At 43.7% G+C, this 19,709-nt stretch overlaps 1 protein-coding gene across 2 annotated transcripts in view; it reads left to right on the top strand.

The window, feature by feature from the left end:
- The window catches only part of IQGAP1 (IQ motif containing GTPase activating protein 1), a 179,893-nt gene that overhangs the window by 149,391 nt on the left and 10,793 nt on the right, over positions 1-19,709 (top strand). For both annotated transcript variants that reach the window (XM_073304652.1, XM_073304653.1), the window contains 5 exons: positions 12,345-12,432; positions 13,436-13,648; positions 14,722-14,888; positions 16,224-16,346; positions 19,152-19,260. In XM_073304652.1, the coding sequence (XP_073160753.1) occupies positions 12,345-12,432; positions 13,436-13,648; positions 14,722-14,888; positions 16,224-16,346; positions 19,152-19,260 (700 nt within the window). The remainder of the gene's footprint in view (positions 1-12,344; positions 12,433-13,435; positions 13,649-14,721; positions 14,889-16,223; positions 16,347-19,151; positions 19,261-19,709) is intronic.

The raw sequence follows: 19,709 nt of genomic DNA on the forward strand, positions 1-19,709 counted from the left end.
GCAACAGATGTCTTCTTACCACAGGCATGTGAAGTACCAGCCACAGAAGCTGTCTTTTTATAACAGAGGACACCAGTCTTCTCACCCTTCAACTTTACACACTGCTCAGTCTTCACAGCAGCAGGTTCAACACATCAGTCAAGAGCTGCACCAGAAGCAGTCAATTCAACACCCTCTTTGAAACTGCTTTGTCCCATTCCACCGCTTATGGTCAGACATTACTGTGGACAGGTGGGTATTAGACACCATTACCCTATCCACCTCCCTTCCCCATCCCTTTTCAGGGACCCTTCTGACAAGAGCCTTTCACAAGCAGAAGTGGCCTCATAGCTCCAGATAGGAGCAATAGAAGACATTCCACAGGAACACAGGGGAAGAGGATTGTACTCCCGATATTTTCTTGCTCTGAAAGAAAAAGGGGTGTTTGTCCTACCCTAGACCTGAGGAGACTCAACAAATATACATGCCACCTCAGATTCAGGATGATACTTGTTGCCATTATTCCAGTGCTCCAAGTACAAGACTGGTTCTCAGCTCTCAACTTACAGGATGCCTATGTCCATGTTGCCGTTCATCTGGGCCACAGGAAGTACCTCAGATTCAAGATTGGGCACAACCACTACCATTAGAGTTCTGCCTCTTGGACTCTCTAAAGCACCAACAGCGTTCACCGAGTGTCTAGAGGTAGTAGCTGCACATCTCAGGAAACAAAAGATTCTTGGAGTAGATGCAGACATGTATTCCACTTGGGTGTGTGCATTCCCAGTGCACCAGAGCTAGAGACTTTTGCCTCGCACTATCCATAGAGGGGCAGTGCTTGTGTTTCCTGGCTGTGGCCCCTTCCCTGGCTATATGAGGCAGCACTGTCCCAACCCCTCTCAGTTCCTTTTCACTGTCCATGGCTGGAGTTTGAGCTCTGTGTGTCTGTATTATCTTAACCTCACATTTAGTCTTTGCCTAGTTTATTGTATACAGTTAGTTTGTTAGTTAGAAGTAAGTAGATAGTGTTCTGGGGTGATGCTCACACTAGAGTTTAAACATTGTCCTTCATGTGGAGGAGCAATCCCCAACAGCAACCCCCAACGTGGGGCTTGCGTTGTCTTGAAGAGTGTTGTTTGTTCTGTGTGACGGGTTGGGTCACAGATACCCCCTTGGGACTGTCACCTGATGTGCTGAGATTACCCCTGAGCCTGTTTTCCCTGCCAGCTTGGGACTTCAGTATCCTGTCTTGTTGAGTCAGACATGCTAGCCTGCTACAAACACAGACCCAGGTCTGAACCACATCCCACACAAGCTGCAGATTTAACTGAAAACGGTTTAGAAAGTGCTCCTGTCTCTAGCACCCGGACACCCAGCTCCCAATGGGATCCAAACCCCAAATAACTCTGTTTTACTCTGTATAAAGCTTATACAGGGTAAACTTATAAATTGTCTGCCCTCTGTAACACTGATAGAGAGATATGTACAGCTGTTTGCTCCCCCAGGAATTAATTACTTACTCTGGGTTAATTTATAAGCAAAAAGTGATTTTATTAAGAATAAAAAGTAGGATGTAAGTGGTTCCAAGTAATAACAGACAGAACCAAGTAAGTTACCAAGCAAAATTAAAACAAAAACACACAAGTCTAAGCCTAATACAGTAAGAAACTGAATGCAGGTAAATCTCACCCTCAGGGATGTTCCAGTAAGCTGCTTTCACAGACTAGACTCCTTCCCAGTCCTTGTTCCAGCTCAGGTGGTAGCTAGGGGATTTCTCATGACTGCAGCCCCTCTGTTCTGTTCCACCCCCTTTTATTACCTTCGGCACAAGGCGGGAATCTTTTGTCTCTTTGAGTGCCCACCCCTCCTTCTAAATGGAAAAGCACCAGGTTTAAGATGGATTCCAGTACCAGGTGACATGGTCACGTGTCCTGTGAGACCCCAAGCTTTTATTCTTCCCAATTTGACTCACAGGAAGGCTTACAAGGAGACAGAGCAATCTACAGTCAGTTGTCCTAGTTGATGGGAGCCATCAAGATTCTAAACTACCATTAATGGCCCACACTTTGCATAACCACAATAGGACCTCAGAGTTATATTTTATATTCCTAGTTTCAGATACAAGAATGATACATTCATACAAATAGGATGAACACACTCAGTAGATTATAAGCTTTGAAACGATACCTTACAAGAGACCTTTTACATGAAGCATATTCCAGTTACATTATATTCACACTCATTAGCATATTTTCATAAAATCTCCAACAGCGACCCCCACACACGGGGCTTGTGTTGTTTGATCTGCAGATTCTTCAAGAAGTAGACTCAGGTGGAATGGGACCTCTGCCTCAAGCAGCATCTGCTTGAACAGGCTATGCAGCCTGATCTGGTACTGAGGCTCTTCTTGGGTTGAAGATTGCCTTGGGCTTGGAGAGGTTGCAACCAATTCATCTAGTCACAAAGGTCAGCCACCAGGTTTGCCGTGACATTATCGGGAACAGTATCTACGCAAGATAATGTCACGGCAAACCTGGTGGCTGACCTCTGTGGCTTTGTCCTCACCCATAACTATTTCACATTTGGGGACAATATATACCTTTAAGTCAGCGGCACTGCTGTGGGTACCCGCATGGCCCCACAATATGCTAACATTTTTATCGCTGACTTAGAACAACGCTTTCTCAGCTCTCGTCCCCTAACACCCCTACTCTACTTGCGCTACATTGATGACATCTTCGTCATCTGGACCCATGGAAAAGAAGCCTTTGAGGAATTCCACCATGATTTCAACAATTTCCATCCCACCATCAACCTTAGCCTAGACCAGTCCACACAAGCGGTCCATTTCCTGGACATTATTGTGCTAATAAGCGATGGTCACATAAACACCACCCTATACCGGAAACCTACTGACCGCTATACTTACCTACATGCCTCCAGCTTCCATCCAGGACACACCACACGATCCATTGTCGACAGCCAAGCCGTAAGGTACAACCGCATTTGCTCCAATCCCTCAGACAGAGACAAACATCTACAAGATCTCTATCAAGTATTCTTAAAACTACAATACCCACCTGCTGAAGTGAAAAAACAGATTGACAGAGCCAGAAGAGTACCCAGAAGTCACCTACTACAGGACAGGCCCAACAAAGAAAATAACAGAATGCCACTAGCTGTCACCTTCAGCCCCCAACTAAAACCTCTCCAGCGCATCATCAAAGATTTGCAACCTATCCTGAAAAATGATCCCTCACTGTCACAGATCTTGGGAGACAGACCAGTCCTCACTTACAGACAGCCCCCCAGCCTGAAGCAAATACTCACCAGCAACCACACACCACACCACAAAAACACAACAAAAACACTATCCTTGCAATAAAGCCCAATGCCATCTCTGTCCACATATTTATTCAAGTGACACCATCATAGGACCTAATCACATTAGCCACGCCATCAGGGGCTCGTTCACCTGCACATCTACCAGTGTGATATATGCCATCATGTGCTAGCAATGCCCCTCTGCCATGTACATAGGCCAAACCAGACAGTCTCTACACAAAAGAATAAATGGACACAAATCTGACATCAGGAATCATAACGTTCAAAAACCAGTAGGAGAACACTTCAACCTCTGTGGCCACTCAGTAAAAGATTTAAGGGTGGCAATTTTGCAACAGAAAAGCTTCAAAAACAGACTCCAATGAGAAACTGCTGAGCTTGAATTAATATGCAAACTAGATACCATTAACTTGGGTTTGAAGAGAGACTGGGAGTGGCTGGATCATTACACATATTGAATCTATTTTCTTAAATATCCTCACACCTTCTTGTCGACTGTCTAAATGGGCCATCTTGATTATCACTACAAAAGTTATTTTTTCTCCTGCTGATAATAGCTCATCTTAACTAATTAGCCTCTCACAGTTTGTATGGTAACTTCCAACTTATCTGTGTGTGTGTGTGTGTGTGTGTGTATATATATATATATATCTGTATCTTACTATATGTTCCATTCTGTGCATCCGATGAAGTGAGCTGTAGCTCATGAAAGCTTATGCTCTAATAAATTTGTTAGTCTCTAAGGTGCCACAAGTACTCCTGTTCTTTTAGTGGTTCACTGTGGCAAATTGACAGTACGATTATGATGGGTCCCGCGCTTCCTCCTCTTGGGGGGTGGGTTCAGGGCGCAGTTTCCTGCCCCTGAACTAGGGTATTTACTGTCCCACTAGTAACCCAGAGAAGGGTAGTGGAGAGGGAGGGACCAGGGCCCGCCCTCTACTCCAGGTCCCAGCCCAGGGGCCCGAGGGATAGGGATAAACCACTTGAACTAGTGCTTCCTTCCTCTGGGCTACTTCCCTCTTCTGCTCTTCAGCTTGTGGGGCTTCCTACTCTCTCTCTCTCTCTCCCCCTCGGGTCTTGGTCTTCTAACCAGCCACGGCACTTCTCCAAACTCTCCTCTACTCCAACTCCTTCCCCTGGCTGATTGAAACGGGGTTTTTATCAGGTGACTAGCTTCAGGTGCTCTAATTGGCTTCAGATGCTTTTAATTAATGTATAGAAACCTTTCTTCCCTCAACAGGGAATAAGGCTTCTCCTCATCCTGGCGCTTACATAACTCTCCTTTATCACTCTCCTGTTGCCCTCTGGCCATGCTGTATCACATTCACATACTTGCTGACAATACCACCACAATGTACTGTGTGAACAAATGAGGAGAAGCACATTCCAGGTTACTCTGCCTAGAGGCAATCAACTTGCGGCAATTCTGCACTGAAGTCACTCTGGTGGCAGTCCTCTTGCAGAGGGTGCAAAATTGTCTCACGGACCAACTAAGCAGAGTTTTCTCCCTGAGCCACAAGCAGTCCCTGAATGTGAGTGTCCTCCGAGTCATCCCCACAATTGACCTGTTTGCGACGAGGGAAAACAAAGTGTCACCTATTCTGCTCCCCGGGGGCCTCACTCCGGGCTCCCTCTCCAATGCCTTCCACTGCAGCTGGCAGTCGGCTCTTCTATGTGCCTTTCCCCCCTATGCCAGGCATTCCTCAGGTCATCCTCAAGCTCAAGGTGGATCAGGCCAAGCTCATCCTCATTGCTCCAGCGAGGCTGAGACAGTGCTGGTTCCCAGACTTCCTTGCTCTGTCATTCCAGTCTCCCATACCGCTTCCTCTCCATCCCAACCTGCTCACTCAGAACCATGGCCACACACCCTCCATCCTGCGATTAGTTCCCTGCACCTTAGGGAATGGCTGCTACATGGCAAAATAAAGAGGAAGAGCAGTGCTCAGCAGCTGTCCAACCAGGCCTACTCAGCAGCACTGGGATGGCCTACTTAACGAAGTGGAAGAGGTTCTCAGGGTGATCTTTGGTGTGCAGGACCCAACCAACAGGGGCTTCCATCCAGGAAGTCTTGGAGTACGTGCTACATCTTCAGAAATGGAGCATTGCGCTCAGTTTCCTAAGAGTGCGTTTGGCAGCAATATCAGCATTTCATCCCCCTATTCAAGGGAAATCAGTTTTTTCCAATGCCATGGCGACGAGATTTCTGAAAGGACTTCTCCACTTACATCCTCTGGTTTGCAAGTTGGGCCCCCCTTTTAAGCCCCTTGCTTCCTGTCCGCTGCCCCTCCTCTCCTGTCTCAGAAAACCCCATTCCTGATAGCCATCACATCTGCAAGAGGGATGCAAGAGTTGCAGGCCCTGATGGCTGAGCCGCCTTACACTCATAGATTCATAGATATTTAGGTCAGAAGGGACCGTTATGATCATCTAGTCTGACCTCCTGCACAACGCAGGCCACAGAATTTCACCCACCACTCCTGCAAAAAACCTCACACCTAAATCTGTGCTATTGAAGTCCTCAAATTGTAGTTTAATGACTTCAAGGAGCAGAGAATCTTCCTGCAAGTGACCCGTGCCCCATACTACAGAGGAAGGCGAAAAACCTCCAGGGCCTCTTCCAATCTGCCCTGGAGGAAAATTCCTTCCCGACCCCAAATATGGCGATCAGCTAAACCCTGAGCATATGGGCAAGATTCATCAGCCAGATACTACAGAATGCTCCAAGGACAAAGTAATACAACCACACCCAAAGTTTTTATCCAGGTGGTCTCTCAGTTTCATTTATCAGGAAGTAGCCATGTTAATCTGTATCCACAAAAACAACAAGGAGTCCGGTGACACCTTAAAGATGAACAGATTTATTTGAGCATAAGCTTTATTTGAGCATAAGCTTTTGCAGAGCCAAGAAGTGAGGTTTTTACCCACGAAAGCTTATGCTCAAATAAATCTGTTAGTCTTTAAGGTGCCACCGGACTCCTTGTTGTTCCAGTTTCATCTTAATCAGGCAGTGTATTTACCTGTGTTTTGTCCCTAAGCTGCATTCCTCTCCAGAGGAACAGTACCTCCACCATCTGGATGTCAGGTGAGGTCTAGCCTTTTATCTGTACAGGACTAGACTAGTCCTGCGTCACCTCACCTGTTGGTGTCACATGCAGACCGCATGAATGGTCATGCAGTCTTGGCACAGACTATGTCCAGATGGCTAACATCCTGTATCAAGACTGCATATGAAATAGCTTCAGTTGTACCTACTCAGCAGACATGGGCTCACTCCATGAGGGCACAAGAGACATTGATAGCATTCCTCAGTGACGTTTCCATACTGGACATTTGCAAGGTGGCCATGTGGTCATCCATACATACTGTAAAACCCTATGTACCCATTGTGCCCTCTGCCAGTTGGCCCAGAGCGGTCACTGGGTCACACATACTATCCCTGAAGCCCTAAGGCCTTCCATGTAGCTCCTTGCGCTTGCTGCAGTCTCTGCATACTATACTCTAGTTCAGTTGCAGTCAGCCTTCTCACACCCCGTGGTGGTGAGATTTCTCAAGGGACTTGAGCATGCATGCCCCTGGTTAGAGACCCGTCTCCTACTTGTGACCTCACCATCATTCTTTTACAGCTTACGGAACCCCCATTTGAACCTCCTTCAGAATGCTCCTTATATCATCTCACTATCAAGACAGCCTTTTTAGTAGCCACTATATCGTCCCAGAGAGTCAGCATGATCCAAGCTTTCATGGGTAGACTGCTGTATACACCTTTCCATAGAGAGAAAGTGGTAATGAAACCACATCCTAAATTCATTCCAAGGGTAGTGTTGGAATTCCATTTGTACCAGTCAGTCTCCCAAAACCACATTCCTTTTTGGGAGAAGAGAAATTCCATTCTCTAGATGTTTCCATGTTCAATGGGACAAACCTTTTAGACCCTCTCTCCCCGCCTCTTTGTAGCCGTGCTGGTTAGCTCTAAAGGTGAGGCAATTTCTTCTCAGTGATCGTAAAGTGGATTTCTCAGTGTGCCTCCAACTGTTACCAATTAGTGACAAGTCCTATCCTATAAATTTCAGGGCACATGCCACCAGAGCTCAGGCAACATCTTTGGCCTGCTTGAGAAACCTACCGATTTCTGAGATATGTAAGGCAGCCACTTGGAGTAAGCCAGTGACCTTTCATAAACCATTATGCACTTGATGTAGCAGCCAGAGCAAAAGCTAGTTTCACAGTAGCTGTGGTCCAGTCATTTTGTGGCTGATATGGCTGTGACTCCCTCCCACCTCTGTGCATGTCATTCAGTTAGAGTGGGATTCACTCTGACACATTCAAAAAATAAAATAGTTACCTACCCTACAGTAACTAGTTCTTTGAGTTGTTGTGGTCAGTGTGGCTCCCACAACCCATCCTCCAACCCTGCTGTTGGAGTCATCAACTACCATGGGCTTTGGAATGCCAGAGAACGAAGCAAGGGGCTGTGCCAGGCCACCTGGTCTTTATTTCCTTGTATGGGAGCGCTGGGAGGTATAGGACACAGGCACAGCCCTGCCAAGCACTGTTATCTGAAAAATAAAATCTGTTTTTGTGTGAGTGGAATGGACATGAGCAACACATCTTGAAGAACAACAGTTACGAAAGAGAGGTAATTTTTTAAGACCTGTTGGAAACAGATGTGCCTTTACATCATTTTTATTATTTAAAATTAATCTTCTGGCTAATTTTTTGCAATATTACCACTTGGTACATCTTTTTCCTTATTATGCCCTAATTTTAAGGCATCAAGTTATTCTTTGATCACTTGCTTATATCAACATTTCTTAGCTCCAAGGCCTAAAATAGCTAAGCTAAAATCTTGCAGGCCTCAACCTACAGGCCTTGCATTTCAACCCTACTTACTTAGATACCTAATACCTGATTATTCCCTCTTCATTCTGATCCGTCTTATACTTCTGTAATCCTGCAATTTAACTCTATTTAGCATACAATGCTTTTATATAACATAACATTAGTTAAGTATAACATCATACAATAAATGAACAATAAACTAAAATCATTGGCTACAATACTGACTACAACATCTTGAAGGACTAGTTGCTGTAGGAAAAGTAGCCATATTTTTCTGCAGAATTCGGCAGCAGAGGGCCACAGAAAGCAGGAGGTTGTGTTGAAGATTTTGGGTCCAGAACACCACAGAGTACACATTCTTCTTTGTCCCCTGATTTGGATTCCAGAATACTACAGGCCCAATTCTTCACTGCTTTGACCAATATATTGTCATTTACACCTATGCAAAATAGATGCAAAACACAACACAACCATTCTGAAGGCATGTTTAGTCTACAGAAGATTGAGGGGGAGGATTTGATAACCATCTTCAAATATGTAAAAGGTTGTTATAAAGAGGACTGTGGTAATTGTTCTCCATGTACACTAGAAGTACACAAGAAGTAATCAGCTTAGTTTTCTGCAAGGGCAATTTAGGTTAGATATGAGGAAAAATGTTCTATAAGAGTAGTTAAATATTAACTACTACTATGCTCAGATAAATTGGTTAGTCTCTAAGGTGCCACAAGTACTCCTTTTCTTTTTGCGAATACAGACTAACACGGTTGTTACTCTGAAATATTAAACAGGTTACCTAGAGAGGTTGTGGAATCCCTATCACTAGAAGTTTTTAAGAACAAGTTAGACAAACACCAGTCAAGGATGTGCTTGGTATATTTGGTTCAGCCTCAGCATGAGGGATGGATTAAAAGATTGCTTGAGGTCCCTTCCGTCCTTACACTTCTATGGTATCATGGCATCCTTTTTACAGGTGTAAAAGATTTCACAGGTGCAAGGCAGTAAAGAATCAGGTACTATGTGCCTGGCATGTGGCTCTGGCCACTATTAGAAGACAGGATACTGTGCTAGATGGACCATTGGTCTGACCAGTATGGCCATTCTTAGGACATTAGGAATGCAGCTTCCAGGCACACCAGTTTCTTCTCCACGAGAGAGCATTCAGGAAGCTTTGTGTGTCCGAGTCTACCCCTGTAGACCTTCCTTAGCACCTCTTCTTATACTTTAACTCTGTATATAGATAGTAGACTTATGGGGATTCGTTATTTCTGAGGGATTTTGGGGGTATTTGTGCATCTTGTGGTGCTCTATCAAAAGGCAATTATGCTATGGCAGTTCTGCATCGACAAGATCATAATTCCAATAGCCAATCACTTGCCTGGAGTCCAGAATCATCTCATGGACCATCTCAGCAAGAATTTTTCTCAGGGTTACGAGTGGTCTCTGAAGCCCAGTGTTCTTGCAAGTCATTTTCACGACTTGGAGCATCCCAGTGATTGACTGTTCACTACAAGGGACAATAGGAAATGCCATCTGTTCTGCAGGCTCCCTGACTGACACCTTCCATCTCAGGTGCCACTCAGCTTTTCTATATACTTTTCCCCCAATTCCAATCATTCCGCAGGTTATCCTCAAGCTAAAAGCAGATTGGGCCAACCTCATCATCATCGGCATGGGCGATGCAGTGTTTGTTTACCAACCTTCTGGTGTTGTCAGTTCAACATCCTATATCCCTTCCTCTTGATCCCAGCCACCTCACACAGAATCATGGTCGCACTTTGCATCCTGTGCTCAGTTCCCTTCATCTTACTGCATGGCTGCTCTGTGGTTGAATGAGGAGGGAGAGCAATGTTTGGAGGCTGTTCAACAGGTCCTACTCAGTAGTAGAAAATTCTATATCAGAATGTCCTATTTAGCAAAGTGTAAGCAGTTTTCTATATGGGCATTGGCCCGTGGATTTTAGCCACTGCTGGCTTGTATCCAGGACATCTTGGAGTACTTGCTGCATCTTTAGTCATTGGGTCTTATGCTTAGTTCGTTGAAGGTGCATCTGGCAGCAGTCTCAGCTTTCAATCACCCATTCGTGAAAGATTGGTATTTTCCAATGCCATGGTAGCAAGATTCTTTAAAGGAATTCTTCATCTCAGTCCGCCCATGCAAGAAACGGTTCCTTTGTGGGACCTTAACATGGTCTTAGCAGCTCTGATGGGACCTCTGTTAGAGCCTCGGGCATCTTGTCCCTTTCCTCTCTTGTCAAAAAACTGCATTCCCAGTGGCGATAACATCTGCAAGCAGAGTGCAAGTTGCAGGCTTTCATGGCAGAATCTCCTTATACATGATTCTCCAAAGACAAAGTGATGATGTGGCTACACTCAAAATTTTTGTCTAAGGTGGTTTTTTCCCTAAGCCGCTTTCATCCCTGGAGGCACAGCGCCCTCACTCATTTGATGTCAAATGATGTCTAGCCTTCTGCCTGGACAGGACTAAAACTTTCTGTGCTTCACTCCTGCTCCTGGCAGTTTCCCAGTCTCAGTGAGCTCTGCTCCCTTCTTGGAACCCAGGACCCACCACAGGAGGTAGCTGCACTCCAGTGTGGCTTTCCCTCCCCTGCAGCCTGTCTCCATCCCTCTCACCTGTCCATTAGCAGCCCTTTATAGGTCCAAATGCAGCCCAACCCTCTTTAATTGGCTGGATTGGACTCACTACTCTGGTCCAGGGAAGCTGGGCTTAGTCTATCGAGAGGGACCAGCTACTCTGTGACAGGTGGTAATAAAGTCTGACAGTTAGCTGAGATGTGTATTGGTTGAAAAAATATTACAGAAAATTCCCACATTCGTCACACAGGTGCATTGGAGAACACATGCACCCTGTGACCAGTGTACTGTTACATCATCCCATTCATTTCTTCCACTTCTCCAAGGCTCGTTGTTGAGCTTGCTTTCCAAATTTTAGCCTAACTGGTGCATGTATCTTCCTCCAGCCCAGAGCTGTGCCCCAGTCCTTTGGCATACGTCTCTCCATTTCAGGGTGGCACAGACCACCCCACAGTACCCAAAGCACCCATCTCCTGTAGGAGTTCCATCTTCATGCTTTCCTATCCAGAGTGCTTTCCAGGTGTGAGTGGCCCTCTTCACAAGGTTCCTTGGCCGGCCTTTTACATACTGCAGGACCAAGGGATATATCTCTTTTCAGGATAAATTCTGCTTAGTGGACATTCTTTGCTTTTTGGATGCTTGATTTGTTTGTTTCAGGGTGGTTTTTTGGAGAATGGATGTGGCATTTGAGTAGATGGAGGTGTCTGGGTATACCCCATGGGGAAAAGAGCAGTGGGATGCCATATGTAATCAGATGTTTTAACATAGCCAAAGTCCTCATTCCAGCAGGCTTAAGGACTCACTTATTGAGGGCTACTGCTGTCTCTGTGGCCTATTTTAAGCCATATCCTCTTGCTGAGATTTGTAGAGCAGTCACTTGGAGTTCAGTCCACATATTCACCAAATACTAGCATCCCACTCTGATGCTGGGTGTGTCGTGCTACTGTCTTTATTTAATTGAAAGTTCCTCAGCCCACCTTCCATGTGGACTGGACAGCTCATGAATCTCCCAAGAGTGGGAATGCACAGAGGCCCTTGAGAAAGAAAAGTTACCTAACAGTAACTGTGGCTGTTTGAGAGTTGTCTCTTTACTTTGCAACTGCTCACCTACCTTCCTCTCTGCCTCAGAGTTCTCTACACAGCTTGGACTCTGCTGTCCAGGTGAAGGACCTGAGGATGTTGTGGGGCTTCACTCCCTTTATATATAGTGTGACGTGCTGACAGTTCAGCATTATGGGGTTCAGGTGGGGAGGTGCTCATGCAGTCCCAACAATGCACCTTTCAAGATGGCTCTGCAAGCTCAAGGTGCGGGGCCATCATCCCCAGAGTGGGAATGCACAGAGGCAACTCTCAAACAGCCATAGTTACTAGTAAGTAACTTTTCTTTCTTTGCATTTGGAGAAGTGAGGCATGAGTATTGACAATATAAGGACTGTTGACTGGTTTACAAATGGCCTGATGTGGATCTGGTATGAATATGACTGGCCTAATATAAATCAGTGACAGCTTTGTTCTCTTTTCAGAGAAGGAATAGGATTTTGTTTTGTTTTAATGTTGTTTTGTTTCCTACTTGCCTTGGTTTCTTTTCAGTACAAAGCGCTTAATTGTAGATGTAATCCGCTTCCAGCCGGGGGAGACACTGACTGAAATCCTGGAAACTCCAGCCACCCATGAGCAGGTATGGAAAAGTAGTTTGGCTCCACTCCTTAGGATACTGGATTCTTTTAAATCTAGATGTATGTGGGTACAGGTACATATGAAAGCCTAAATTCTGGGATTGTAATATATGTGGCAATTTAGGTGTGGCATATCAATGTTTCAGACATGTGTATGTAAAATAGTGATGGGGATATATGGTGTATTTAATTTTTATTCTTGTGATGACTGGATTGTTGGAAGCCATATATATAGGGGGATGATGTAAGAAGCAGATTTCAGATAGGCCAGTGCTGGTACTAGGGTGTGAATGAGTCTACTAGGTATTGTTTAGTTCAACAACTAATTACTGTATTCAGTGCAGGAATCACTGAGTAAAATTTTGTGGCTTGTGTTATGTTGGAGATTAGACTATGTGATCATGGTTTTCCATTATAGCTAAGAATATGATTCTGTCACGGAGGTCACGGATTCCATGACTTTCCAGGACCTCTGTGATGACTTCTGGGACAGGGCTGGAGCAGCTTTTCAGCCCCAGGGCTGTCAGAATAGCTGACTTGCGGCCAGTCCCAGGGCTGCAGAGCAGCAGTCACTGAAACAGCTGACCAGTGGTCAGCCCTGGGGCCAGGGCCGCTGAAACAGCTGATCGGCAGCCAGCCTCAGGGCCGCAGAGCCCCGGGGCTGCCGGAACAGCTGACTGACTAGCGGTCAGCCTCAAGGCTGTCAGAACAGCAGCTGCTGGAACAGTGGCTGGGATTGAATCAGTCCCCCTGGGGCAGGAGCAGCAGCGGTCAGCTCCTGCTGCTGGAGCAGGTGCAAGCCCTGGCAATGCTCTCTTTGTCCCTGTCCTTCCCTCCCAGGGTATTTTTAGTAAAAGTTAGGAACAGGTTATGGTCTTCCGTGAGTTTTTGTTTACTGCCCATGCCCTGACCCTGACTTTTACTAAAAATACCCCTGACAGAATCTTAACCTTACATATAGCCTTAAAATCTATCCACCCAACTTGTAATTCTCTTCTCTCCTAGGAAGCAGAGCATCAGAGAGCTATGCAGAGACGGGCCATTCGTGATGCCAAAACCCCTGACAAGATGAAAAAATCTAAATCTGTAAAGGAGGATAGCAACTTGAATCTTCAAGAAAAGAAGGAGAAAATCAAGACAGGCTTGAAGAAGTTGACAGAACTGGGAACCGTAAACCCAAAGAATAGATATCAGGAGCTAATCAATGATATTGCCAAGGTATTCTGACAGGAAGTCTCTGGTGGTTCGTTGGGTGTTTCAAATTATGGCCTCGTCATTTGTCACTCTTATTGAAGTTCCAATAGTGCATATGGCAGGAATTTTCCAAGGTATTAAAGTAGTAGTGAAAGCTGCCTCTCAGAGAGATGGGTAACACATGCTCTGCTAATCTCCAGCCCTTCATATACATGCAGGAATTCACTTTTCTCATAAACACTTTGTTGATGATGGGACCTCATTGACTGTGAGGAAGAGTGAATTTATTTTTTTTTGGGGCGGGGGGGAATTCCTGAGAATCATTCAGTAAGTGTAATATTAATTTTCCTCTTTTTAACTTCAGACCCTAATGCATGGACTTGCCCTCTTTGTTCCCTCCATTTTAAAGTTAAATTCAGTTATTCTAAAATTATTTCTTTTTAAATTGACATATTCTAAAATAATTTCTTTACAAAGATTACTCTTGTAAAGAAACCTTATTTTACATGTAAGTACAAAATAAACGTTCCTAATACTCTTGCAAAGGCATCCTCAGTAAACAATCCTCAGTAGAGGAGAAAGGGAGAAATAAAAAAAACATAGCTGCTGTCACATGTTTCATCCATTCTTACATTGATGACCGTTATCTAACGTCAAGTATTTACCAAAATTAATGCATCAGAGCGGTATACAAATACATAAATAAAATAAGTTGTTTCCTTCAGAGATCAGGTAAGAATAAAACCTTAAGTGATGCCTAATTATCCAAAATAATAATGGAAGCTAATTTGGAAACTAGACATTTTCATTTGTTCATAATAATCAAAATAACATTTATTTCTAAAAATAAAAGATTAGTAAGGGAAGAAATGAAAAATTGTGCAGGACATTTCAGGAAAAATGTCAGGACATTTTATTTCTGTCTATAAGTATAAATTTGGTTAGAAAGTCTGTGAAAGGGCTAATTTAATGTCTGTATTAAACTTGGAAATGTGTGTTCCAAATGGACTCTCTTAATATTGTACACTGGCTTGATAAAGGGAGCACCCAGCAATGACTCAGTGGTAAAGCTTCACACATCTGCCATCCTTATCTAGGACATCCGGAACCAGCGCAGATACCGTCAGAGGAGAAAGGCAGAGTTGGTGAAGCTGCAGCAGACTTACAGTGCGCTGAACTCCAAAGCCACCTTTTATGAGGAACAGGTGGATTATTATAAAAGCTATATCAAAACCTGCTTGGATAACTTGGCCAGCAAGGGCAAGTGAGTACCTCAGAGCAGCGCTGGGTTTTTGGGAAAGGAATGCATAGACTACAGCTGAGAAGAGTGATGGTAGGAAGGTCTGGGATGGAGGAGAGTAGCTGGGTCATGTAAGAGGGCAAAAGGTATAGAAGGGAGGGAGGGAAATGGCTAGGTGACAGCAGGTAGACTGAGGAGATGGAGGAAGATGGTTGGGTCTTAAAAGGAGGACTTGGAAGAATGTAACTTTTGTGATGCACGGTGGGTGGGGATCCCCAGGAATGTAAAGTACAGGAACACATGACAAAGTGGGTTGTTCTCTCTACTTCAAACATTTATACCAGATTCATAGATTCCAAGGCCAGAAGGAACCATTATGTAATTTGACCTTCTGTGTAGTCCAGGCTGTAGAACATCCCCAAAATAATTCCTAGAGCAGATCTTTTTTTAAAAAAAAATCAATCTTGATTTAAAAATTGTCACTGATGACGAATCCACCACCTGAAAATTCCAATGGTTAATTACTCTCACCGTTAAAAGTTTACAACTTATTTCCTTTCTGAATTTGTCTAGCTTCAACTTGCAGCCTTATGGAATTTGGTCTTTCTGTTACTTTGTGCTCCCCCTATCTGTTTGTTGTATCCTTGTGTTGTCTCTTATCTTATACATAGGTTGTAAGTGGTCAGGGCAAGAACTCTTTTTATTATGCTTGTACAGTGCCCAGCACACTGGGGCAGGAGCCTCTAAGCATCCGTTCACTGCCACTTGCTCCTGTCAGGCCTCTGAGATGAACTGGCAGTATCTTGTGGTTTATCCTCTGATAGTTCAGGTAATTCATAATTTTGGGTTCCTTCTGCACACTTTACTGCTTCTGGGTCCCCAGAGAGCAATGAACAGAAATAGTTCTTTCCAAATTTTTAACAGTGAGGTTGAGTAATCATTGGAACAGCTTGCCAAAGAATGTGGTAAATTACTGTCCCTTGAAATGTTTAAATTAAAATTGGATATCTTTCTGAAAGAGATGCTGTTTTTCAACCATAAAGTATTGGGGTTGCTACAGAAATTACTGGGTGAGGTTCTGCAGCCTCTGTTGTGCAAGAGGTCAGAGTAGATTGTAATGGGTGCAGTATATATACATGTGCACGTGCCCACACGTATATAAATAGACTATAAACATATGGTCTCTGCCTTAAATACCTTAAAATGTGTGAATATTCTGTATTTATAACAACTATTTGTGAGACATTACCAGTTTATTACTCATTTCCTGCCATTCACCCAGATCAGATCAAATTCTGTCATTGTTTGAAATCACTCTTCTTGCCTCATTCAGCTAATTTCAGTATTTGTTTTTCTCAGAGTCTCTAAGAAGCCACGGGAGATGAAAGGCAAAAAGAGTAAAAAGATTTCTCTGAAATATACAGCAGCCCGACTTCATGAGAAGGGAGTCCTGTTGGAGATTGAAGACCTGCAAGTAAACCAGTGAGTTTTAACCTTTAGGCCTAAGGTCCAAAGATCTTTTCCCTAGCTGTGAATAGGGAAACAAGTGTTCCTAATTCCGTCATCTCCTGCTTGTTAAACACTTTTTCCAGGGCTTCAGTGTAGAGCAGTGGTTCTCTGCCTACAGGCTGCTTGCAGCCCAATCAGCACACAGCTGCGACCCATGTGACATCCTCAGAGCCAGGTTATGGATGCAACCCCTGTAACACATAGAACGCTGCACGTGAGGCTCACAATGGTAAATAGGTTGAGAATCACTGGTGTAGAGCAACAAAATTCCATCTCTCAGCCAGTGAGTAGTTTCTGGGTTCCATCAGTCACCAAAACTGTTCTGTAGAGACTAGTCTGAAATAATGACAAACTGATGTCTGGTTGAGCTCCTGGAGCTGTGTAGTGTTTGTAGATTCATAGATTTTTAAGGCTGAAAGACCAATATGATCATATAGTCTGTCCTCCTGCATAGCACAGGTCAAAGAGTCAGCAATTTTTGCATCAAGCCCATCACTTTTGGTTGAGCTAGAGCATGTCTTTTAGAAAGACATCCTTTAAAGACTTCCAAGTGATGGAGAATCCATCTCATCCCCAGTAAAGTTTTTGCCAATGAGTAATTACTGCATTGTTAAAAACTGTCACTTTATATCTAGTCTGAATTTGTCTATCTTCACCTTCCAATCATTGGGACTCATTATGCCTTTTTCTGATAAATTAAAGAACTGTCCACTGTCAGACTTCTTACATCCCCATATGTTCAATTTTATGGTATCCATACTGCATGTTGTCAGTATATGCCAGAGTATCCTATTCATCAGTACAGTGCAATTCTTACTACTTTCACATGGAACAAATATGGGATCCAGCAGGTATGTAGACCATATTATGTTTTTATTACAATTGAAAAGTTTCTAAGGTTGCTGTGCTATGTGTGATCTATCCATAGTCCCATTAGGTGCATAGTGTGTGGGGATACAGAGTCAGAGTAAATGTTTTCTGAAACTTTCATTCCAAATGTCCTAACTTTCATGTATTTTGATTTCTTTTAAAACTGCAGCTTTTCTAATATGGGGTTTTAATGGATATTTCCAATCTTAACTTGAACATAAAGATTTTTTTTTCTGGGAAATGAAAGCAAAATTGGACAATACGCCAGAAAATATGCGGAATGGAACCAACCCTTCACTGACTGGTGTTGGGGAAAGAACAGATTAGATAACCTAATCTGTTTTTTTCCATTTCTCAGTTCTATGAAAAACAGCAACCAAGATTGTCTGATAAGATTTTTTTTTGGGGGGGGGGGAAATGCCCCCTCATGGTCCTCCACCTCTCCCCTCAACCCCCAGAGCCATCTATCTGCATCTACCACAATCAGACTACAAAACCTTCCTCATCAAAGTTGGGTTAGGGTCAAACAGGGCCTATGTCCCCCAAAATTTCATGGCCTCCCAGGAAAACACCACCTTCTTAGTCATCTAAATACACTATTGGCTTACAGAGGTCACCCCTGAGCCCTTAATAATTCTCAAAATGTAACTGTAAACAGAGAATCATCTTTAAGTGGGTCTGTTTCTAGTGGGGTCTTGGGGATCATTTTGTGGTCCTATGCTATTTAACGTTTTTATCAGTGACCTGGAAGAAAACAAAATCATCACTGATATAGTTTGAAGATGACACAAATATTGAGAGAGTGGTAAACAATGAAGAGGACAGGTCACAGATTTAAAGTGATCCAGATAACTTGGTAAGCTGGGCATAAGCAAACAGTATGTGTTTTAATACAGCTGAATGTTAAATTAAGAAAAAAAATGTAGGCCATACTTACAGAACGGGGGGCATGATCCTGGGAATCAGTGACTCTAAAAAAGATTTGGGGTCATGACGAATAATCAGCTGAGCATGAGCTCCCAGTACAACACAGTGGTCCAAAGAGCAATGCAACCCTTAGATGCATAAACAGGATAAGTCTCAAGTAGGAGTAAAGAGGTTATGTTACCTCTGTATTTGGCACTGGTGCAACCACTGCTAGAATACTGTGTCTAGTTCCGGAGTCCACAGTTCAAGAAAAAGATTGCTAAATTGGAGAGGGTCCAGAGAAGAGCTATGAGAATAGTTAAAGGATTGGAAAATATGCCTTATATAGTGACAGACTCAAGAAGATCAATCTATTTAGCTTAACAAAGGAAAGGTTAAAAGGTGACTTGAGCTCAGCCTGTAAGTACCTACATCGGGAATAAATATTTGACAGTAGGCTCTTTGGTCCAGCTGTCTAAGATAAGACAAGATCCAAGGGTGTAAGCTGAAGCTAGACAAGTTCAGACTAGAAATAAAGTGTAAATTTTTCGTAGTGAGGGTAGTTAACCATTGAAAGGGTTTACCAAGGATTGTGGTGGATTCTCCATCACTGGCAATTTTTAAATCCAGATTGGATGTTTTTCCAAAAGATCTACTTTAGTTCAGAAAGGAATTATTTCAAGGATGTTATATGGCCTGTGTTATGCAAGAGGTCAAACCAGATGATCCCAATGACCCCTTCCGGCCTTAGAATCTAAGAGGCTTCCTCTCAATGAGGCAGCCTACCTCACCTCAGCAGGAAGCTGGTTTGCCGAGAGTTGTACGCTGTACCGCTGCCTACTGCTCTGCGTTTGTCTCTCCCTCTCTACTGAGTTTGAGATTCCTTATTCACACTACTTGTATTGCAAGGATCACTGTGTTAATATAGTCCTCCACTACCCCTTCTTCATTAGAAATTGTATGTTAAATAATAAATTTATTTTTATTTGCCAACCTTCATAGGTTTAAAAATGTGATATTTGAAATCAACCCAACAGAGGAGGTAGGAGACTTTGAGGTCAAAGCAAAATTCATGGGCGTTCAGATGGAAACATTCATGTTACATTATCAGGTAAGGACCCTCCTATTTAATGCTGAAAACCTGTGGGGTACAACCTATGTAGACTGCCTTTGGCCACCAAAATCTTTCATGTAGACTTCTCATAGTCACTTTCTGTTAAGCTAAGATTTCATAAATAAATATTTGTATTCATTATGCTTCAGAGAGAATTAACAGAACAGATAATCTTCAAGTGATCCATCCCCTGTTGCCTATTCCCAGTTTCTGGCAAAACTGAGGCTAGGGACACCATTGATGGACCTTGTGACGGGTTGGACCCCCCTTTTGGGTGGGATCCCATTGAGCCTACCCGTCCTACTAGCCTGGGTTTCCCTTACTCTGTGCTGCTATGACAGGCTCTCAAGCCTCTTTTTCAGCACACACACAGGCAGGGATACACCCAGCTGTAGAATCATACAGAGTCTGCAATTAGCTGTCTGTGGGAGGACTCAGCTAGGGGA

The sequence above is a fragment of the Lepidochelys kempii genome, chromosome 10 (assembly GCF_965140265.1).
Source record: "Lepidochelys kempii isolate rLepKem1 chromosome 10, rLepKem1.hap2, whole genome shotgun sequence".
Classification (NCBI taxonomy): domain Eukaryota; kingdom Metazoa; phylum Chordata; order Testudines; family Cheloniidae; genus Lepidochelys; species Lepidochelys kempii.